The sequence below is a fragment of the Populus trichocarpa genome, chromosome 15 (assembly GCF_000002775.5).
Source record: "Populus trichocarpa isolate Nisqually-1 chromosome 15, P.trichocarpa_v4.1, whole genome shotgun sequence".
NCBI lineage: Eukaryota > Viridiplantae > Streptophyta > Magnoliopsida > Malpighiales > Salicaceae > Populus > Populus trichocarpa.
Window position 1 is genome coordinate 13983359 of NC_037299.2, and position 21344 is coordinate 14004702.

At 30.7% G+C, this 21344-nt stretch overlaps 3 protein-coding genes and 1 pseudogene across 5 annotated transcripts; 1 reads left to right on the top strand and 3 right to left on the bottom strand.

The window, feature by feature from the left end:
* Nucleotides 1–916: 916 nt before the first annotated feature.
* LOC7476751 (pectinesterase inhibitor 4) lies at nucleotides 917–2652 on the bottom strand. The gene is made up of 2 exons (XM_024586017.2): nucleotides 2501–2652; nucleotides 917–1921 (listed from the first exon to the last, which is right to left on the bottom strand). The coding sequence occupies exon 2, from the start codon at nucleotides 1884–1886 to the stop codon at nucleotides 1284–1286; it is 603 nt and encodes a 200-aa protein (XP_024441785.2). The 5' UTR covers nucleotides 1887–1921; nucleotides 2501–2652; the 3' UTR covers nucleotides 917–1283.
* A 978-nt stretch (nucleotides 2653–3630) lies between these two features.
* Nucleotides 3631–4430, bottom strand: LOC112324288 (protein RMD5 homolog; annotated as a pseudogene).
* A 1531-nt stretch (nucleotides 4431–5961) lies between these two features.
* On the bottom strand, nucleotides 5962–8951 carry LOC7476752 (UMP-CMP kinase). Of its 3 annotated transcripts, XR_002978008.2 has the most exons (10): nucleotides 8696–8947; nucleotides 8519–8575; nucleotides 8214–8271; nucleotides 7913–8030; nucleotides 7659–7815; nucleotides 7248–7328; nucleotides 7065–7172; nucleotides 6803–6866; nucleotides 6339–6435; nucleotides 5962–6268 (listed from the first exon to the last, which is right to left on the bottom strand). XR_002978008.2 is itself a non-coding variant. In XM_006374597.3 (9 exons), the coding sequence occupies exons 1-9, from the start codon at nucleotides 8759–8761 to the stop codon at nucleotides 6425–6427; spliced, it is 720 nt and encodes a 239-aa protein (XP_006374659.1). In that variant the 5' UTR covers nucleotides 8762–8949; the 3' UTR covers nucleotides 5962–6424. The 3 variants fall into 3 exon arrangements, 2 of the variants coding, with proteins under 2 accessions (XP_006374659.1, XP_024441783.1); XM_006374597.3 differs by having other exon boundaries at nucleotides 5962–6435; nucleotides 8696–8949; XM_024586015.2 differs by having other exon boundaries at nucleotides 5962–6866; nucleotides 8696–8951.
* A 7152-nt stretch (nucleotides 8952–16103) lies between these two features.
* Nucleotides 16104–18859, top strand: LOC7476753 (MYB-like transcription factor ODO1). Its single transcript, XM_002321802.4, has 2 exons — nucleotides 16104–16435; nucleotides 17711–18859. Exons 1-2 carry the CDS (start codon nucleotides 16173–16175, stop codon nucleotides 18270–18272), a joined length of 825 nt encoding a protein of 274 aa, XP_002321838.4. The 5' UTR covers nucleotides 16104–16172; the 3' UTR covers nucleotides 18273–18859.
* Nucleotides 18860–21344: the final 2485 nt, after the last annotated feature.

A 21344-nucleotide genomic window follows, 5' to 3' on the forward strand; every position in this document is an offset into this window, starting at 1 on the left:
CTTAATTAGGTCACTAATTGGTCTAGATTCCCCTCAATTACCAGTCAACAACAGCTAAGCACCTACTATTATTATTAAGGAGCTGTACTTATCAAGCTTCTTTTTTTTTCTTTTTTTCTTTTTTATCACGCAACTCTTATTTTCTTCTTTAAATCCGATGATAACAGAAGGTAGTTTTATCCTGAATGTCAATCAAATTTTTTTTTTCAAATGATTTAAGGATGTATTTATTATATTGATTTCTTGCATTTAAATAAATAAATTATTTTGTGAATTATGATTTCAAGCTTAAAATTAACTATCAAATCATCCTTTAGAAATAAATGCAAGTTTAAACACTTCTTTGACCATTCTTGGTACACTTTAGGATTGGAAGAGAAAACTTAAGAATAACAAAACCTTTTTATACTGTGATAATGATTACTATTAAAATACTTAATTTTTTTATAATATATTAAAATAATTTTTTTAAAAAAATATTTTTAACATTAGTGCATTAAAATAATATTAAAATATTAATTTAAAATAAAAAATAAAATAATTATATTTTTTTAAAAAATATTTTAAAAAAAAACAAACGTAAACTTAAAATAATTAATAGGGGTGGGGTAAAAAAACTTTGGGGATTGAGATTTTTTCTTCTTTGAACTATCATTCGTTCTCTCTTTTTTAAGCATAATTAGATTCTTTAAACATAAATTAATTAGTTTTTGAATTATATTTAAATTAAATCTTGATTTAAAATTTAATGGATCTCATTATCATATGATATTTTCACATTTTTCAAATATTTTTAAATCTTCATCCATCAACTACCTTTCAATATTCTTATTACTTCATTCATTAACACTACTTAACATTTAATTTTAACATTTTATAAGCTTGTGATTCACAGACGAAATAAATAAACAACACTTACTAATTATTACTACACAGCAACCTCTCAAAGACAAGACAACAACATTTGATCAACCACAAAACAACAATTCAATAAATCCAGCTGCCGTATCAGTGTAGGAATTGTCGATTGCTTCTGATTAATTTGAACATGAGCTTGCTTGCCCTTGGCTTCTTTTGCAACTGTTGCTGTCCTCACATGTAGTTCTGGGCCTGATGACAATTTTTTTTTATAAATAATTTTCATGTTCATAATCCTTTATTCGAGACTAAATTACAAATTAATTAGCCTTAATATTCAGGATTATTATATAAGAAACTTTTTGGATATAACAGTTCATCAGAAATGAAGTGCTTGCAGACAAATTGTTCAAAAAAAAAAAAAACTAGTAAGGAAGTTTATTAAGAAGAGCCAAAGCATTGCTAGTCAGCATGGCAATATGCACTATAGTCTTCCTGATCTTTCTCATCGCTTCATCACTTATCTTCCTCTCAGCAATTCCATCTGTGCAGGTAGTTTCATCCGTTAACGCAGCACTCATCCATGTTTTTATGTTAGAAATCTGAAATTGAATATGATCATCAGAACCATTTAGGCTGCCTAAAGCCTTCAAAGACTGCTTCAACATATCGATGGAGTCTCCCATTTCATCAATGCAATCTTTAATAATACCAGCTTCTGTCATGCTTAAGTTCCCTCCCTTTGATAAACTTGTTACTAGTTTTGATGTGTTGCTTGCAGCTTTGAGGGTCACAGTGAGCGCTTTGGTGCTTAGTTTGAGGTCATTGGTTTTGATGGTGGAGGTGTAAGAAGAGAGGGACTCGAAGCAAAGTTGTGGATATAAGGTAGAATTGCAAGCTTTTTTCAGGTAATTTGTGTAGGTTTCGCTAGAATTCTTGGTGGTGGTGGCATCTGCTAAGGATATGCATAGAAGAAAAGCAAGAAGCAATGCTAAAGCATTACTTGGAATGAATATTTTAGCTTCCATGATCTCTCTTTATCAATTTCTCTTGATCTCTCACTCTATTTTGCATTGAAAGGTGTGAGAATACCCCAATTTATAGGAAAAATCTGTCGTGGATGCATGCAAGTGAGGCTTTAGCATATATTTAAAATAATTCAACAAATCAGAAGGAGATGGCACATGCATGACGTCCATGCAGCTGTAGCATATATATTTAAAATAATTCAACGAATCAGAATGAGATGGCATAAAGATATGGTGGCTGTAAGCCATGAGATACGAGATGGCACATGCATGAATGTAATGCCCTCCGCGGGAAGATCTAGAAAATGAGATGATTTTCCGAGTTTTTCATTTACTGACTGTATTTCCAGCTTATCATTCTATAAAATAATTATATTTTAAAGATTATTTTAAAATTTTTATTCTATAAATTACTATATTTTTAAAAATCATTTATATACAGCATAATATTGTTCTTCAAATAAAACCTTTTCAGTTGGTCTTTTTATACATGAGTCGTTCTATCATGAGTACTTTCACCACCGTAATTTTTAATAATAGTATATAATAGCTTATTAACACAACCATGAAGGATATTTATTTTTTCAGAAAAAGCTACTGCATTAATAAAATACCACTGAATATTCACCCTATTTTAGTTCACAAAATATGAACCCCCCTTGCTCCATCAACAGATTGTGATAGATATAGCTACTTATATGAGAATGTGCTCTCTCAGAGGCTCTCAAACATCAGACCAGTAACTCAAAGAAAACAAAAGATCAGGTGCGCAATCTTTATCAAATACAGGTCCAAGGCCTTCAACTTCCACACAATTAGGAAGAGCCATCAGTTCCAATAATTTTCTTTGCGCAATTTTCAGTTCTTTCTGAACTTCGGATATGGAAAGCTTACTTTGGTTACGGAGCCTTTTTTGCTGACAGCAACCAAGTTAAACGGTGCTCAATATATATAGTCAACTTTATAACCTTATTTTGGGCAGAATTATGGTGATAAACACCAACCAACGATCAAGCAGTTCCAAATTGACAAAACGATACTGTTATATACTAAAATTTATCATAGAATTATGAAGATTGAAGTAAAAAGAACAAGTTGCATACCAGATTTGATAAAATTTAAACTTGAACATGTATAATGAATGAAATGAATAAAAAATCTACATGGTACAAAATTTTTAAAATAAAAAATAAGTGGTTAATTATCTTGAATAAAGTGATTGAATATAATGAGTAAGTAATTAATTACTAGAAGTTATCTTGAATAATTAAGATTTGAATAATTAAGATGAGTAGGTAGTTATTTGAAGTTATCTTTAATTTTTTTATTTAAAAGAGACAAAATAACCAAAATCAACACAACTCAACAAAATAACGATAACTACAACAATAACTACACTGCAGTTCAATCAAGTTCATGGTATTTTCAAAACTTATTTATTAAGTAAGCATGTAATTATAGGATGATAATCAATAGGTAATATCTTGCAGGCGGTAACTCTGTAAACGAAAAATATCAAGTAAGTTTGCAGTTTCAATTCTATAAACCAAAAATACCGGAAATTTTTTTTTATTATTTAGGAATTTCAATTCGTGAATGTAATCAGAGCATGAAATACTTAATGAATTTAAATATTTTTTTTTTATTTTAATTTATTAAATTTGCTTTACATTTAAATTGTTTTAATTATTTTATGAGTAAATTTAAAGTAATTAACTTGAAACTCTAATTTTAAATTGCAAATTCTTTTTAATTAATACAAACACAAAACAATCTACATCAAAAAGATACTAAAAGCAAAAAAGCAAACACAAGCCCTTCGATACAGGACATACAAAGATGGAATGGAACTGGAATTCCCTATCTGACTCCACTGGTAATGGCAGACGGCAGCTGTTTCATTGACTGCCACTCCTGTTTCTTCCCTCCTATCACAGTCATATACTTCAAAAGAGGTGGCAGATCCTCACCACATTCCAATTAGTGGGTAGTGGTAAATCAGAATATGAGGGTGATGAAGCCTTCCAGACCACAGGAAACATGCCATAAGCTTCTGGATTTCAGAAAAATGTTTGCACCAAAAGGAGAAATATGAGTTCTAACAGATATTGAGAGGGCTTTTCTTCTACTTCCACCTTGCAGTATTTCCACAAACTGCACAAAATTAAGTTTTAGCAGAAGGCTGGCCCGATTTCTTGGAGCTTATTGGAACGGGAAGCGACCAGTTTAGTGCGGGCTTTAGATTTCTGTTCTTTATAGTTTCACGTATCAGATACAAATTTATAAAAAAATAGATTTCATAGCAGCAGTATAGGTTCTGTTACCCTGGCCTCATTTATAAAGCAATCGCCAATCACCAGCATCAAACATGCCTTGCCAGTAGAAATGGCCTGCACTTATCTGGTTAACAGTGCGAGCATCAAAAGCCTTTGATATATCTGGGTTGAAAGATTTCTCAAGCTGCTTTGGTTACTTGCTCAGGGCTATATTCTGGGGTTTTAGAACCAGACATCTTTTGCTTCTTTGTAACACAATCAAAGGCATCCTTAATGGGATTCGGATCCATTTTCACTTGCACTGGCAAAGAACTCCATCACCATGGCAACACAAAGCAATATAAAATTAAAATCCCTTGCAAATTAGTATCCTACATGGTCCTTAAACTTTGCTTAAATCGAATGAAGCAGTGGTCCAATGATTTTGACTTCTTCAAACTGATTTTGCTACTTAATTTGAGTTGAATGACATTCATGTATCCAATACAAATTTTAAAGTGATCCAATATTTGCTACTTAATTTGAGGCAACTCCAAGGGATTGGTTGCTTAGATTGTTAATGCAGCACTGTTACCTTATCTTGAGTTCAACTTGAAGTTATAAACTCTTTGCTTATATGTAAAGGGATAAGGTATTTATGAGCTACAAGCCTGTTAACTGTTTTTTTCTTAGTGATTGTTCTGCATTTGTGCGTGATAATTAAACAATTATTGAATTCTTTAGCTTTCAAATGGAGAATTTACCCTTGATCTCAACATTGAATTTCCAATCATTGGACCCCTGCTTCATTTGATGGACCACTTCTTCCTTTCTGATTTCAACAATTCTGATTTTGACTTTGGTTCTTATAATGATGAGTTGATTTGTAGAGAGAGTTTTTGGTTGATGAGAATTTGAGTGTGGAGCAGATGATTTTGGAAAAGGAAAGGTAGTCCTATGTTGGTTTTGGGAGGAAACGTTTCTGTTTCTGGTTTAGTTTTTGCTCTGTTAGGTTACATGCCTGGTAGGAGTAGAATGAACACAGTTTCGGGAGATGGGATTCAGTGGTCAGCTGCAGGACTGCTGGACAGTGTAGATTTTAAAGGTGAGAAAAAAAACTGAAAAATTGATTAAACCGAGATAATAATAATAAAAAAATAGGCCAGCAGTCTTGATGCACTTCCTGGAGGAGAGCTAGCTTGAAGTGAAAGGAACGTTGAGATTTAGAGATAATCAAATGTTCACTACCGAAGACCACTTATTGGATGGTTTCATTGCAGCATGAGATGCAAACTCAGTACAATTAAAAACAAAAGGAGGCCCAATACTAAGGAGGTTTTGCACACACTATAGCGAAGACCTTCCAGCAGAGGCTTCCCCTTTTAATTTGAATGGTGGTGTAGCTGATGAAGATTAAACAAGTTTCAATTAACCAAACCCAACTAAAACTAATTGGTTTGAACTGGTTTCAATTTGGTTTCAGTTTTAATTTTCTTAAAAAAAAATTAATTAATTTGATTATTTTTTTAAATAAAAACCAAATCGAACCGAAAATACTCACCCACTAGTGCCCCAGTAGATTTGCCATTAAATCCCACAGTGAAAGAGAAAAGTACCTTCCTTATCTCTTAAGAAAACATGCAGCGAGTAATCAATGCAAATAACGCAGCACCTTCTCAAGTTTTGGCACTTGTTACTACAAGTTGCAATGCGCTTCCCTTGATTCAGCCCCCATGGATTCCCCTAGGATGATTTTTTTTTTTTGGCAATAAAACGATATATCTTACATTCAACCACAATTAAACAACATACAAGAAGTCTGAAGTAAATACTAGATGCCTTTCTACTCATTAGCTGTGAAAAATAAGATCATATAATTTGGAACATTCCATTCAGAAACTTTATAATAAGAAAAGAGAGCATCTAGAAGCATACAACTTTGTATAAAGCTGATTTTGTTTTCTGTTGATCATTCAAATATTGGAGTTTACCTGCACCCTCTTTATTCCGCTTATTGAAACAGGTTGGCTTCAAGGGTTTCTTGCACCTTGAACAATGTACACGCACCCATAAAACCACTAGACACTGAAAAGAAGCTTAATCCTCGAGGCTGAGAAATGTTTGTCACTGTGGAGTTCAAATAATCCTTTGGCTGATAATTTCACTCCTTTGAGAAAACTGAGGTTTGCCAACTTACTTAAGAGTCATTGCAGTCCAAAAGGTTGCAAGTCCAACTAAATACTGGAACCTTTTGATGCTCAGCCTTGACTGACAATTTTCAGTTCATTTTCCAGCTGCAGAAAGATTAACTCCATCATTGACATACACTAATGCTTTGACTAACATACAGGATAGGCAGAATTTTCCATGGATGTAAATGCCTTGAGGTTTTTACATACCTTTTCAGCTTCACAGAATCTGTGTTAGAATCAAAAGCATAGAGGAATTGATAACCTAATATCTCATATTAGTGTTTAAAAGTGTGGAGCAAAAGACTTGCAGTGTTTCCTCCAGTAAAATTCAGATTCAAAGTAATCCTATATTCCAGTCAACATTGAGAAAGCTAATATAAATGTGGCCATTAATATAGAGCAGATAGGATTTGAAAGTGATCAAGGAATGGCAAGGCATGTTAAAATGCGAAATAATGAGACATCATACCACAAGCAGAAAAAATAGGGCGGACTTTTTCAAAAATCTCATCTTCTGTTCCCACTGCATTGATCTGCACATATTTATATTTACCACTATAAGTCTCAGAGTTCATTTACTTCATATGTAACCGGAAACAGAAGTGAACTGTTATTTAACATATATCATGACAAATATGCATAAAGAATTAACAGAAATGCAAGCTTGAAGGATAGAAACAAGATAGTTATAGACACCGAGTTATAAGGTAGTTAAGTTTCCAGATACTTACCTTACAAAGTTTCCCTCTCTTGGAATAGTAGTCAATAACAGGAAGATTTAGGATTTCAAACACTTTAAGACGTTTCTTGACTGTATCTATGTTGTCATCAACTCGGCCCTGCAATGAAACAATATACTTCAACAATTGCTCTTACATATTTGAATGGGGAAAAACTATATAACGTATATGCACCTGATTGCGGTTTAGCACTCGTTTTACCATCTCTTCTTCAGGACAGTCAAAGAAAAGCACAACATTCGGTTCAAGCCCAATCTGCATCAATACCAACATGATTATATGCTCCACAGCCAGCACAAAAATCATTTGACTCAATGAAAATCATCCATTGACCAAATCAAGCTTCAAATTCCCATCAGTTTGATTTCTCCACTGTTTTCCTTTCATTATCACACTGCTCAGTTTCCTTTAACATTTATATGATAGTCTGCTAAACCATTACTCTACCTGGTGAGCTTTAACATAACTGGAGATCATAATCAAATTGATAGGAAAACTAACCAGATCCTTTGAATATCAGTGCAAACATCAGGATGAGAAACTACATCTTTCATGAAAGTTGTGAAAAAAAGAGAGGAAACTCACTAATTGTTCAAATGCTATTCGATTCTCCTCAGTTCGTGGGAAACCATCAATGAGAAATTTATTGCTGTCACTTGATTCCATCTCTTGCTGGATCAGTCTGACAGTCACTTCTGAAGGAACAATCCTGCCTTCTTTAATTGTGTTAAGCATCTGGGACCTGGAAATTTGATTTCCTTCATCAGTGGAAATGTATTTAATTTCAGAATGTGCTAATAAAAGATTCTCAACAACTCTGTTTCACTTAAAATTATTACCAATGTTCACTGTTAGACTCTATTTCTCTCCTTAACAACTCTCCTGCACTCAGATGTTTGAATCCAAATGTTTCAACAATCTTTTGGCATTGTGTGCCTTTTCCACTACCAGGACCACCTGAAAGTTAAGGAATTAATTTAATTTTCATGCATAACTATTAGAAGAAAGGGAGGAAATCAGATATGAACAATTCACCAACAACTAATTAACAAAAAGGGCAAAGTAAAAAAACAGGCACGTGCGCGCGCGCGCACAAACACAACAACTAGTATTATAAATGCAAGATTCTTAATTACCTACCTAGGACAAAAGTAATAAATGGGTTTCTCTCTTTGAACGAAGTAGTTCCATCTTTTACCTTCAGCATGCGAATAAGCAACAATTAGGAAGCAAATTATTCCCAACATAAAGTCATGAACAAATCAAACACTGTAGATAAACAATAGCAATTGACAAAATTGCCCATACATTATTAGACAAGGATAATCACAAGTTAAAAACAACAAAAATCTTTCACAATTCATGTAAACACAAACTGCCTAAAAATCTGATGCATCATTAGCTCAGTTACTACAAGGAAACCAAACAAGATATGAGAGCAATACCAAAGTGGGTGTCTCTGTACTAAATGACGATCTCCATATCTTGAAGCCAGAAGCTGCCTGTAAGAAACCCAACAAAGAAAGCAGAGAGCAAGACAAAACAAAACGAGACAAAAATGAGTATTGCTAGATTTATAAAGATGATATCTTTTTTGTCAATTCAAGAAGTGGGCTTGGCACCTGATCAAGCGAGGTTGGTTTTGAGGTGGACATCACTGGAGAAAGTGAAGTCACGCGCCGCCACATGTCTCTTTGTTTCCTTCAATCTCTAGCTCTGGTTGAAGCGATTTTGTTTGGTTTCATTGCGGTATATCGTCGAATAAGTAACGCGCAACTGTTATTGCTCAAGGCAAAGACAGACTGGTCGCGGGGTTTTCGGTCTGGCAACTTGTGGTTGGTTGGGTCCAAGTTACGATATAAGCATACTAGGATTCAAATAATTATAATAATAATGAGCTAATCGTGTACAAGTAACCCATTTTTAAATAATTATAATAATAATAATAATATTGAATTAAACGAAATTATGAAGAAAAAAAAAACATGAAAGAGTGATACAATGATTAATTATTTAATTTCAGAAAAGGTCAGCAATAAATCCCACCTGCCATTTTGAAAGATGGACTGGCCTGCATTAATTAAAAAGAAATGGATTGAAATTTGATACCGAAACCCTCTGATTTAATTAAATATCTGGCCAAGATTTTTTGAGGAGGCTCATGGATTGGATAGAATCATCCACCGATCTGTAAGAATGCCGAACACGTAGCGTAGGTTTATTACTTTCATTAATTGGTCTCACACAGTACAACTCCTCGAATCATTCAGCCGAAAATAAGCTTTTTGTGTGTATAAAAGCGTGTTTAAAAATTTTAATTTTTTTTTATTTTAAATTAATATTTTTTTAATATTTTTTAATTATTTTGATTTGCTAATATCAAAATTAATTTTTTAAAAATAAAAAAATATTATTTTAATATATTTCTGAATAAAAAATATTTTAAAAAATAACCGTAACCACACTCTAAAATAAACCCTACGACTAGTGGATTGGCTTTGTTATTTATCAATTCGAGATCCTATTAGACTATTAGGATTGGGTTTGTAATTAAGATTTAGATTTGATAAAATTATTTTGATATTTTTAAGAAAAAAATCTTGAAACCATGATATTTTAAATTAATTTGAATTAATTTATTTAATTTATAACTCGAATCAATGAATTTAGTAATTTTGAAGAAAAAAATAAGATTTGGTAATGTTGATGTTTATTGTTTAGGATTTAAGGATACTGGTTTAGTTTATTTTGTAAAATTACTTGATATGATCTTAAATTATCATTTTTTCCTAAATTAAATCATCTGAATTTGATGATACTCGTGTAGTGATTAATGGTAAAAACAAATCAAGAAAGGGAGCCCTCAGGCTGTCTGTCTGTAACAGGCCCAAGACCCAACGGCCCAGAAGTCCATAAGGCTCCATGTGGATTGGACTCTCAATTCTCAGAGGTCAGACATGAGAATTTGTTGAGCAAATTTCCCATGTCCCTACTGCTCCTTTGCCCATTTTACTGGTTAAGGCCTTAAGGCAGACTGGGCTGCCTTGCCAATTTACCATTGGAGGCCCAATCTCGGTGATAGCAAGCCCATATTCATTAAACCCAATCTACAGGTTCATCCAATTACAAGTTACAGATAAGATAAAGTGGGTTAAGTTGAATTAGTCAAGAAAAAGTTTTTAAAAAAATAACAACTTTGTTTTTGCTTTGAGAAAAATTCAAAAAGATATTAACCTGAATTATTACATCGTGTTAATTTTTCAGATTAATATGTTCAAACAGGGCAATTTATAGAACTAGTAAATCAAATTAGATTTAATAACTAGTAAATCAAATTAAATTTAATAATTACACAAATACTTTTCAATTCAATAGCATTATCAAATACATGATCAGCAAATTTTAGTAGTGTTTGACATTGTGTTTTGAAAGCGTTTCTGAAAAAATTTAATTATTTTTATTTTTTATTTTACTTTAAATTAATATATTTTTAATGTTTTCAGATCATTTTGATATGGTAATGTTAAAAATAATTTTTAAAAAATAAAAATATATATTATTTTAATATATTTTAAATAAAAAACATTTTAAAAAATAACCGATATTACATTTTCACTTTTTTTTTTTTATAAACAGGCTCAAATGAAACGTGGAATTTCGTATATCATTATTATCTATCTTTACAACGCAAACTATTATATCGTCATAATGAAGTAAGATTGCTGAACTTACATTAGACATTCCATTAGTTGATTTAACCATCCAATCCTAACCAAATCTCAAAGTCAAAAAAGAATCAACCACTTTTGATCACACAATCAATCAATTCAAATTCATTTGAGCCAAAAAAAAAACTACACATTTTACCAATTATTCCAAGGTTAATCATTGAGACCTTTTTCTTTACTTTTTTTTTTTTTTTTTGGGTTGGTTGGTTCAGCATCTTTTTCCCTTGATTCAGCATTAAAATTTATTATCTCTAGCAGTAGGTCCACGGCATTTTAGCACGAGGGAGACTAACCTCTGCCCATACAAGAAATTATGGATTGCATGGAGAAAATTTTAAAGGTGTTGCCAACATAACACTCAAAGGATACGACAACTCTACTTTTTATTTCTTCCACAGTTTAACCAGCCGAGACATCCCATAAAACCTTGATTGCATATGTGTGAGCTTCCACAAGTTGAAAGGATAATAATTAATTATTTAATTTTTTTTTTTATCTTTGTTCTTGTTCGTTGTAATGGATAGTTAGTTTCTTTTGTGACGATTTCAATACCCTAACATTACATCATTAATCACTAAGATTAAATATTTAATATAACCATGGGGGATATAGGAGGTGAGAATTAAGAAACATCTGTTCAATGGAATCTTAAGTTTTGGTATGATCATGTTCAGCTTCTCTTCGTATTGATTAAAAACCATGGGGGAAAAACCAAGAACCAGAGCGAACTCTTGCCTGGAATCTGCAGCAGCAGCAGCAGCAGCAGCAACGTTGCCTAACAATGTTTTAAATATTTATGAGTAGCTAGGTGTTGAACAATGCACATCTTGATAAATAAAATAAGCATACGAAGTTAATTTATCAATTATATATGGTGGATGGCATCTGCTCAGCTATTTCTTTATTTCTAGCATATATTAAGAAGATCATATATAGGTGTATATCCACCAGACCAGACGCTTAATTATAATTTCTCTCTTCTCGTTGGCATGCACGTTTTAGAAATAAATGGAAAGCATGTTCATGCATGTATACACCTTAATCATATTCTTAAACTCTATTAAAAAACACTTTATATATATATATATATATATATATATATATATATATATATATATATATATATCCCTCGCTTCTAGCTCGCATAATTATAAGATTTTTTTTTTAAATAATAATATAATAAATAGTTTTTTTTTAATTTTAGCTGTCTAATTAATCACATTGACTCATTAGATAGATTACATGATGTGTAATAAAAACCCAAGTTCAAGATATAGTATGAACACATCAATGGAGCTATTTGATAAAAAAAAAAAAAGAGAGAGAGAGAGAATAATTTGTTATCCAATCGTTGCATTTTAAAAGCGTTATTTCTTATAAGCTAAGCAAGCCGACACCAGCTGAAATCAGGTATATCTATGTACAAATTAGACCAAAATATATATGATGCTCAACATTTCTCTTTATTTTACCTTTTTATTTAGTTTAAAAATCTTAATGCATGCCACTTGAATTCTATTAACCATGTAACTTTCAATAAAGAATTATTTCTTATTTCTTATAACAATTTTAAAATTAATTATTCAAAACCTTTTCAATTTGGAGTATTTTATAAAGTTTAAGACTGTAATTTTTAAAGCTTTAAATTAAAACTCTAGTTCTATCTTTTGATATATATACTCTACATCAATATGTAGCAGAGTAAATTAGCTTATTAAATGAACATAAATATTGGCAACATCATGCAGTAAATAAGTGGAGGTCATTTAGGATAGTATATATAAGAGTTCTATAGATGGCACGTGAAACTTTATCATAAAAGTTTGGTTAGATCAACTATTAAAAGGAGACGCAAATAAGAATCATGATGAGGAGATGGAATTGTTTGGAGACTTGAGCGAGTTTGTGAGTGTAATTGCGTTGCTTTTCAAAGTGTTTTTCGTGCCGAAATACATCAAAATAATGCTTTTTTATTTTTAAAAATTATTTTTAAGATCAGTATATCAAAACGATCCAAAACATATATAAAATTAATTTTTAGCAAAAAAAATTGAATTTTGATGGAACGCGGTTTGCACCGCGTTTCCAAACACATTCTAGCTTGGAGAATATTAAAATCAACATTTTCACAAAAGCATTCTTAATTTTAATGAAATTTTTTTTTATGGGGATATCTCAAAATGAAAAAAAAATTACTATATGGTAGTTACCAAATGATAGAAACAATACGTAAACTTGCTTTTGATGTTGAATATTTGTGTACAATATTCTATAAGATGGAGTTCATGCCTGTAATTTCAAGCGTTATTTCTTAATTCAATTTATGATGTTGAATTTGATAGAAGTTTGACTATTGCATTTTGTCAATGGTTTCAAGTAAGCTAACTACAATTAATGTTATATTTCAAATGCCTATTCCTTTGAAATGGAAGAATTCGATTTTTGATCATGAATTCAAGCATAATTTTTTCTCAAATGAGGAGTGTAATGTGAAACATGTATTAAAAACCCAAGACGTGTCAAGTGAACTTTCTAACAAAAAAAAAAAAAAACAACTTTTGACCTGACCTTTCTAAATTATTTTTCTATAAAGATAAGTTTTAATTATCTAGTTTATTTTTTTACATAATTTTAAAATTAATTATTCAAAACTTTCTCCATAGTTCAGGACTAAATATAATTTTAAGACATTAGAAACTCTAGTTTTCTTTGGTTTAAGATTGTAATTTTTAAGCTTGGAAAATCCGGTGGGTTTGAAATTATGCCAGTGCTGGTTCAAAGTGTTTTTTGTTTAGAAATGTATTAAAATAAATTTTTTTTTATTTTTTAAAAATTATTTTTAATATCAGCCAATTAAAATAATTTAAAAACATAAAAAAAAATTAAAATCTGATGAAATGTACCCCATACCTAAACACAACCTAAAATTTTTCACTACACAATACGTAAATTCATACCTTGGTTTATTCATAGTCTTGTACCAGCAGCAGTCTAGTATTGTGCCCCCCTTGAACAGGATTCCGATCCTGTTTGGTGCCGGAAAACTTGAAGCCGGCCCTCCCAAGTCCTAACCTCACAGCCGTGAGCAAAACGTGCATGTGGCGTTGCTGTCATTTGGTAGCCATGGGCAAAATGTGCCTGCGCTGTTGCTGTCATTTGACAGCCATGGGTTGGTGCTATTACTTTGTTGAGTACACATTGTGCTATGGGGAATACAGCTCTGTTGAATTGCGATGACGACAGGGATGATGCAATGCTCAAATCAGAAATAAGGACGTTGAGAGATGGTGTAAGAAAATGGGAAAGGCAAAAATTTGAATTCCAATGTGTCGACTTCTTATTGGCCCATCTAGTTGTGTCCCATCACAATCATGGACCCTACTACCATTGGAGCTAAACCATGGGAGCATATCAAGTTTTAGGTCCCGGGCTCCTTTCATAAAACTTATGGTGGGTCCATTATCTTCCATCCTCCATGCATTTATTAGGCAAGTGAGTCTCACGCTATAATCAAATGCTGATCTTTCCCATATCTAAGGTAAGGTTGCACATATTTATTAAACCCGGTTTCGTGTGTTGATCTAGTTCTTGACTTGGAATTATCCTGGTTAGATCTTGATGACTTAATAGTTTAATCTAGGATTCCGTCGACTTGCTCACAATATAATTTAAATTTTAAAAAATAATTTCTTCGAAACAATGTCACTTAATTTTAAAAAAATAATAATATAATAATATCGTTTGATTAACTTGAATCAATCCATCTAATTTATAATTTAATCAAATTTTAAAATTTTAGTAATAATACGAGAGAGAGTGAGAGAGGACAATCTCATTTTCTTCTTATTATAAGAGTGCAATTAATTAACATCATCCATGTATTAAGGCACCATTTTGTTTTGTATTTGAAATTGTGTTTGAGTGTATTTATATTAAAAAGATATTAAATTGATGATTTTTTAGTGTTTTTTGATGATTTTAATGTGTTGGTATAAAAAATAAAAATAATTTTGAAAAAAATAAATTTTAATAAATTTTTAAATAAAAAATAGTTTTAAAAAGTATTATACATCACGATATCAAACACTATATGTTTTTACTTTGAATATCAAATTTTGCAACTTTTTTTAAACATTTTGTTTTATAACAATAATGAAGAGTTGAATTGTCATGAATTCTAATATTTTAGTATAAATAATATATTTTAAAATGAATTAAAAAAGATGGCTTTAATCTAGATATACAAGAGTTTATAAAAAAATCTTAATAATAATAAAAATAATAATGAAGATAATGATGCATGTATTAAATACAATAGTCTATTTTTTTTTAACTTATCTTCATAAAATCTTGAATAACGAGCTTTAGAATGCTTCATATAAAAATATGTGATATTTCATTTTTTTAATATTTTTTTCCTTCATGATTGATGACATGGTTTTGATTATGAAGGTCAAATCCTCGTTAGTCATATTAGAAAAAATAAATAAACAATATAATATTGATTTTTATGTGCTTGTTAGGATGTAACTTCACGCAAAAAGCTCTAGCCAATAATATTTTTCTGTTCTCCTTACCAAGAATATAAAATATTCATCTTTCAAATTTTTGTTTTGACCCAATTCTGAATGTCCAAGTGTTTACACTTCATCTTCGACAATGAAGAAATAACTACTATATATATAATAATTAAAAATTATTATTTTTACAAGTGAATTGTTTCTAGGTGATAATTAGATTAGATTTGTGACTCATATTAGTCTTCTATTAAAAGAAAAGATTCTGTAAGTCGAGAAAAAAATGGTCATTAAAAAAATCAAACTCATTATTTAAAATGTCTTCCATGCATGTCTTTGACATGATATAGCTATTAGTAATGTGGTATGCCATCTTTATGTTTAACTCGGTTTAATACGTAACTTTAAATTTAATTAACCCATCATTCGACTCGGATTGAATGTAAATAAATTATCTTGATCAACTTTATAGATTAATTTATATTTTAAATAAAATCCTGCTTGATTTAAAAAAAAATATATATATTTGTTTAAATTTTTTAAAATCAATTAATTAACCTAATCAACTCACAATCCTAATCTTGGATCCGGTCAACTCTCATTTCAAGTTAATATCATGGTTAATAAGTATGGAATGTTCATAAAAAATGAAGTTAGTTGACTTTCATACAAAGTAAGTGTGACTCACATACACAACAAGCGTGTGGACATGTTCAACTCCAAATTAACATTTTGATTTCTCCTGAAGCAAGAGAAATCACAAGTATATAAAGGTGGAGCGTGGAGCTTGGCTCTCCAGGAGTAATTTTTTTGTGGAAGTGATCATATAGCAACTAGTGACTTGAACTATAGTGATGGGTAGACAACCTTGTTGCGACAAACTTGGTGTGAAGAAGGGGCCTTGGACAGCTGAGGAAGACAAGAAGCTGGTCAGTTTTATTCTCTCACACGGCCAATGTTGTTGGCGTGCTGTACCAAAGCTCGCCGGACTCCGCCGATGTGGCAAGAGCTGCCGTCTTCGCTGGACTAATTACCTCCGGCCTGACTTGAAGAGAGGCCTTCTTAATGATGATGAGGAAAAACTTGTCATTGATCTCCATGCCCGCCTTGGCAATAGGTAACTATATATTATCTAGCTATCATCAAGCCATTTCATTGTTATATACTTCATGTCTCATTTTTTATTACCTCTCCATTACCATTAACTTTTCATGGTTGGTGGAGCATATATGCTTGGGGAGGATCATTTTCTGCATCTAAGAAATTTCAACATCAAAAACTTTCTCTCTATTATAGTTGTCATAGTTTTCATCATTTTAGTTTAAATATTGTGTCCAACCAAGCATGTTTAACTTCTTTTTTACACCATGCTTCTTGTTTTTTTCCCCTTCATTTTACAATTCACATGATTAAAAATGACTTAATTTTGATGTTTTTTCTATATATATACAACAAGATGAAATCACAAGTTTAAAGACCATTAAAATTTAAACTTCATGTTCATGGCAAGATACAATCTAAGAATATAGCTATCTAAGCAAAGGAGTTACACATAAAAACTTTCCTAACACAAATAACATTAAATCAAATGATTTTATAATTAGTAGTTACATCTTTTTGGTGTTTTTCATATGAAAATAACATCAAATTAAGGTTTTAAGTGATTTTTGATGGTTTTGATACTAATATAAAAAATAAATAAAAATCTAAAAATATATATAATTTTAATGTGTTTTTAATTGAAAAATACTTTTATAAAAATAATTTTTACCACAATATCAAACACACATAGTAATATACAAGAGAGGCTTCACACAACTACAATAATAATAATAATAATAATAAATAAATAAATAAAGGTTTTTAACTCTTTCTTTTTCTTTTTTATTTATGATGCAAGCTATTATTAAACAAGTATACTAAGTATATAATGATTAGGTATTTAACACAATTTATTAATTTATTTTAAGAAGAAAGGCCTAATATTCAAAAGTGCTAGGCAGAGTTACTTTTTAGAGCATTCATCTTGCATCATCACATGCCAAGGATTCTGATCTTTGCTCACACTCGACATGAAACATCAACATGGGATGTGATAAGTTGAGGAGTAGTCATCGTCTCCCATGAACATTCCTTTTGCTTCTTCTAATTAATGCCTAGAATCGTCTTGGCCTGTAGAAAATTAGGGTTTCTGAGTGGTGACGCACAATTGAAATCTTTAACTTTATGAGTGCACAAAGTGCGTGAATTAACTAACATTTTAATCATAAATAAAGGATTTCTATTCAATACTATTAACTAATATTTAGCTCATACCAATATTATGAAAGTTGAGATTAAATAGAATGAAAGCTCCTCTTGTCTTTTTACTGACACTTTTCATTTGCTTTAGGTGGTCCAAAATCGCTGCAAGATTGCCGGGAAGAACAGATAATGAGATCAAGAATCATTGGAATACTCACATTAAGAAAAAGCTTATTAAGATGGGAATTGATCCTGTTACACATGGGTCTCTCAGTAAACAAGTGAGCCCACAAGAAAGTACAGTATCTTGTCACACTAATTATGATCAACCCATTATTAATGCTGATAATCAGCAGGTTCTTCCCAAAATTTGCGCCCATGCCTCCTCTCGTACTGATAATTCAAGCACTACGACTACACCGACAGAAAATTCCTCAGTGGATGAATGCGTAGGGTCATCAGAACCTAATAATGACAATGATCCAACAATGAGTTTCATATGGTCAGAGGCATTCCTTGATGACTCATCTTGGAACTTCCAAGCCACGAGAGAAGATTACAGTGAATTTGGGGTATCTAATTCTTCATCAGATCAGGATAGTTACTCTACATGGTTTTTAGACTGTAAGGATCTTGGAGATGAATTCTTTGGGCTTAGTTGCTTCAGTGACATGGACTTGAGTATCCTAGACATGGGTGGCAAGCATTAAAATGCACTGCCTCGTAGAGTGATCACAAGGTATATCTAAGTAACAAGAATGGAAGCACAAGGATTATTGAAGGCTCAAGCTTCCTGAATTTTAGTTTCTATATAGTCTTGCACTTAGTTTTTTTTTTTTTTTCCATCCCACCATTCAAATATTGGAAAAGAACAAGGGAAAGGAAGATATTGAAAGTGTTTAATAATGATTTTCCTTTCCTTTATCCAAATATTCCAATAAGAGTTTCAAGACCCTTGTAACATTAGAGAAAACTCCCAAAATTTCGGTTACCTAGTTCCTTCTGAGGAAGGACGACGTTGATGGATTGGTGCTGTGTCATGTAGCCCGATATTACGTACACTAGAATACTTGTGGCTACAACTTTTACCATGAATGGTTGTATTTTAAGACAACATTATGTGTACTAAATCTAGCATGTAATAGCTGACTAATTGGAGCCAGAAACTTCATGGCTACCACTTGTAATTGCATATGATAAAAGAGATAGATGGGTGGTTGAAGAAGGAACACTCTTTATATGTGATAATAAAAATATGGGGAAGCCTCGTCTTCATCCCTAACATTTTACTTACCAATTCTCGATTTCTTTAAAAAACAATTGATTTTATCATTTTATATGATTCATCCAAATCCTATTTGATATAATTAGACAAGTTTGCGCCTCTGTGAAGGAAAACTCAAGTATTTTTATCATGTATTTCAGCTATAGAGAGGCATAATATTATAATGATTGTTAGAGAATAATATGACCAAGCGGTTACAAGTTCGAATCTCACCATTCTTATTTATTTAATAAAAATTAAGTTCAAGATAATGTGAGCCTGTGCAAGTTTCAAGTCCAAATGGCTTTCACTTGAAGGGATGTGTTAGAGAATAATATAAATCATATCTTGGGATCTCACCTAATAGATTAAGTTATTGGGTTGAGATGGTTCTTTAACAATAATTACTAATAAAATTGATAAAATTAACTATAGTTTGGATCAAAATTGAGAATCAAATAAAAAAACAAAAAACTTTTTCTAAAAGTATCATTATTAGAAAGTTAATGGTTTATTTTATATTTGAAAAGTATACTTATACAATAGGAATGAGGCACTCTGGGCCGGCTGCAAGGAAATTAATTCCTGATTCGAATCATATCTGTTGTAATATTTTCAACCTGTATATATATATATATGCTCGTTGATAAACCCTGTGTTGATGAGCTATTTCTTATGATTTGAATTTAAGAATGACGTACTACTTCTCAGGCATGTGGTGTCCAGAAATATATAAGCAGTATATATATATAAAAAAATGATAAATATCATACGAGAATGATAATACGTTGATGTACGTATGAATATTGAAAAACAAAAATACTAGAAAACATCATTGCTAACGCCATCTTTATTAAAATAAAGGTCCTGAATTCAAAGTCCATTGAAAGGTTGAAAACGATCGACGTCCAGATCATATTATATATACTAATTAATATATATATACATTACAATTTATCACATAGCTTACTCAAACTGGACATGTCAACAACTGTATCATTGCATATCAATATCAGCACGCTCGTCATGATTACAGAATATTATTATACCTTCATTTTTTTTCATAATCAATATATATAAGCTATAATGTACGTATAGCCACGTTGATGCATCTCACAAGAAATATTTTTGTTTATTTCTTCTTGATTTTGAACCTAAAATGATAATATAGATCATGACTGTATATATTATATCTGAGTCAAACCTACAAAAATAATAGTATTATATCAATGAAGCTTAATTGCTTCTAGTACACGTTTTTTTTTTAAGTTTTGAACTAAACTCATTCTACTCTAGGAATCAGGTTTAGACTTTAAAGTTAAGGATAATTCGAAAATACGGTTTAATTCGTGTTTTTAAATAAATTTATTTGTTTATTAACAATTAATTTTTTTATGTTTTCAGATCTTCTTTTTAATGTGCTGATTTCAAAAATAATTTTTTTAAAATAAATAAATATTATTTTAATATATTTCTAAATAAAAAATATTTTTAACTACAATAACAACTATAATTTCAAACAATCTATTAATTCAGTAGACTGGCTAGGTTTAATAATTGTTGTTTCCTTAGAAAAAAGTTTTTTTTTTGGGACTTTGGGGACTGAAAAATACATGGGCTCACAAAATTATTCTATAAACCATTATAAAATAAAAGTTGTATAAGGAATCAGGTTGGATAACTTAATTACTTTTTTTCAAAATAATTATTGCAAGACAAAATTGCACAATAACTAAAAGACAAAAAATACATGTCACTTCAGAGAAATTAGATGAAATATTTATCTCCTTATAATAAAGAAATGCTTTCCTTTTCAACCGTGTAAAAAGAACTTCCAAGATTCTAAAACGCATGATGATACAAAGAGATATATATATATATATATATATATATATATATATATATATATAAAAGAAAGGAGGTTATCATTAGCATTTGCTATGCGTGTACTAGCTAGCTAGGGAATGCTGTAAACAGTATTGCTTATGAAAGCACGACTTGAAAAAAAAATCACCTTCCTTGCTTGGGAAGAGACAACTGCTAAAGTTTATTCTAAGGGATCACCACATTGCGTCAATAGAAGTAGCCACTTTTATTAAAAACAAATTTTAGTATTTGATATTGCTCGTTGTTTTTTAAATATTTTTTATTTAAAAATATATAAAAATAATATTTTTTATTTTTTAAAATTTATTTTTAATATCAACATATTAAAACTATCTAAATTCATAAAAAAAATTAATTTAAAACAAAAAAATAAAAAATTTTCTTGAACTAAAAAATAAACACATGTATATGTCAATAATATTATTTTAAAACCTGAAGAGCCCTAATAGGTCAATCAAGGATCTAAACCGGTTCAGTTGAAGAAAAATAAAAAACTAAGTTAACTCGATCAAAACTCAGTCATCAATCTGTTGACTTTAAAATTATAAAAATAACATTGGAGCTTATTATTTTTATAACACTACATGGAATATCTATTTTATTTGTTCTAACCCTTAGGGTATTCGACATT

Excerpts from the sequence above, each read along its gene's own strand:
- LOC7476751 (XM_024586017.2), bottom strand. The coding sequence starts at position 1,886 with ATGGAAGCTAAAATATTCATTCCAAGTAATGCTTTAGCATTGCTTCTT.
- LOC7476752 (XM_024586015.2), bottom strand. The coding sequence starts at position 8,761 with ATGTGGCGGCGCGTGACTTCACTTTCTCCAGTGATGTCCACCTCAAAA. Across the intron at positions 8,031-8,213 it reads ATTTATTACTTTTGTCCTAG|GTGGTCCTGGTAGTGGAAAA; the intron begins GTAGGTAATTAA and ends CTTAACTTTCAG. Across the intron at positions 7,816-7,912 it reads GAGTCTAACAGTGAACATTG|GTCCCAGATGCTTAACACAA; the intron begins GTAATAATTTTA and ends TCAAATTTCCAG.
- LOC7476753 (XM_002321802.4), top strand. The coding sequence starts at position 16,173 with ATGGGTAGACAACCTTGTTGCGACAAACTTGGTGTGAAGAAGGGGCCT. Across the intron at positions 16,436-17,710 it reads CATGCCCGCCTTGGCAATAG|GTGGTCCAAAATCGCTGCAA; the intron begins GTAACTATATAT and ends CATTTGCTTTAG.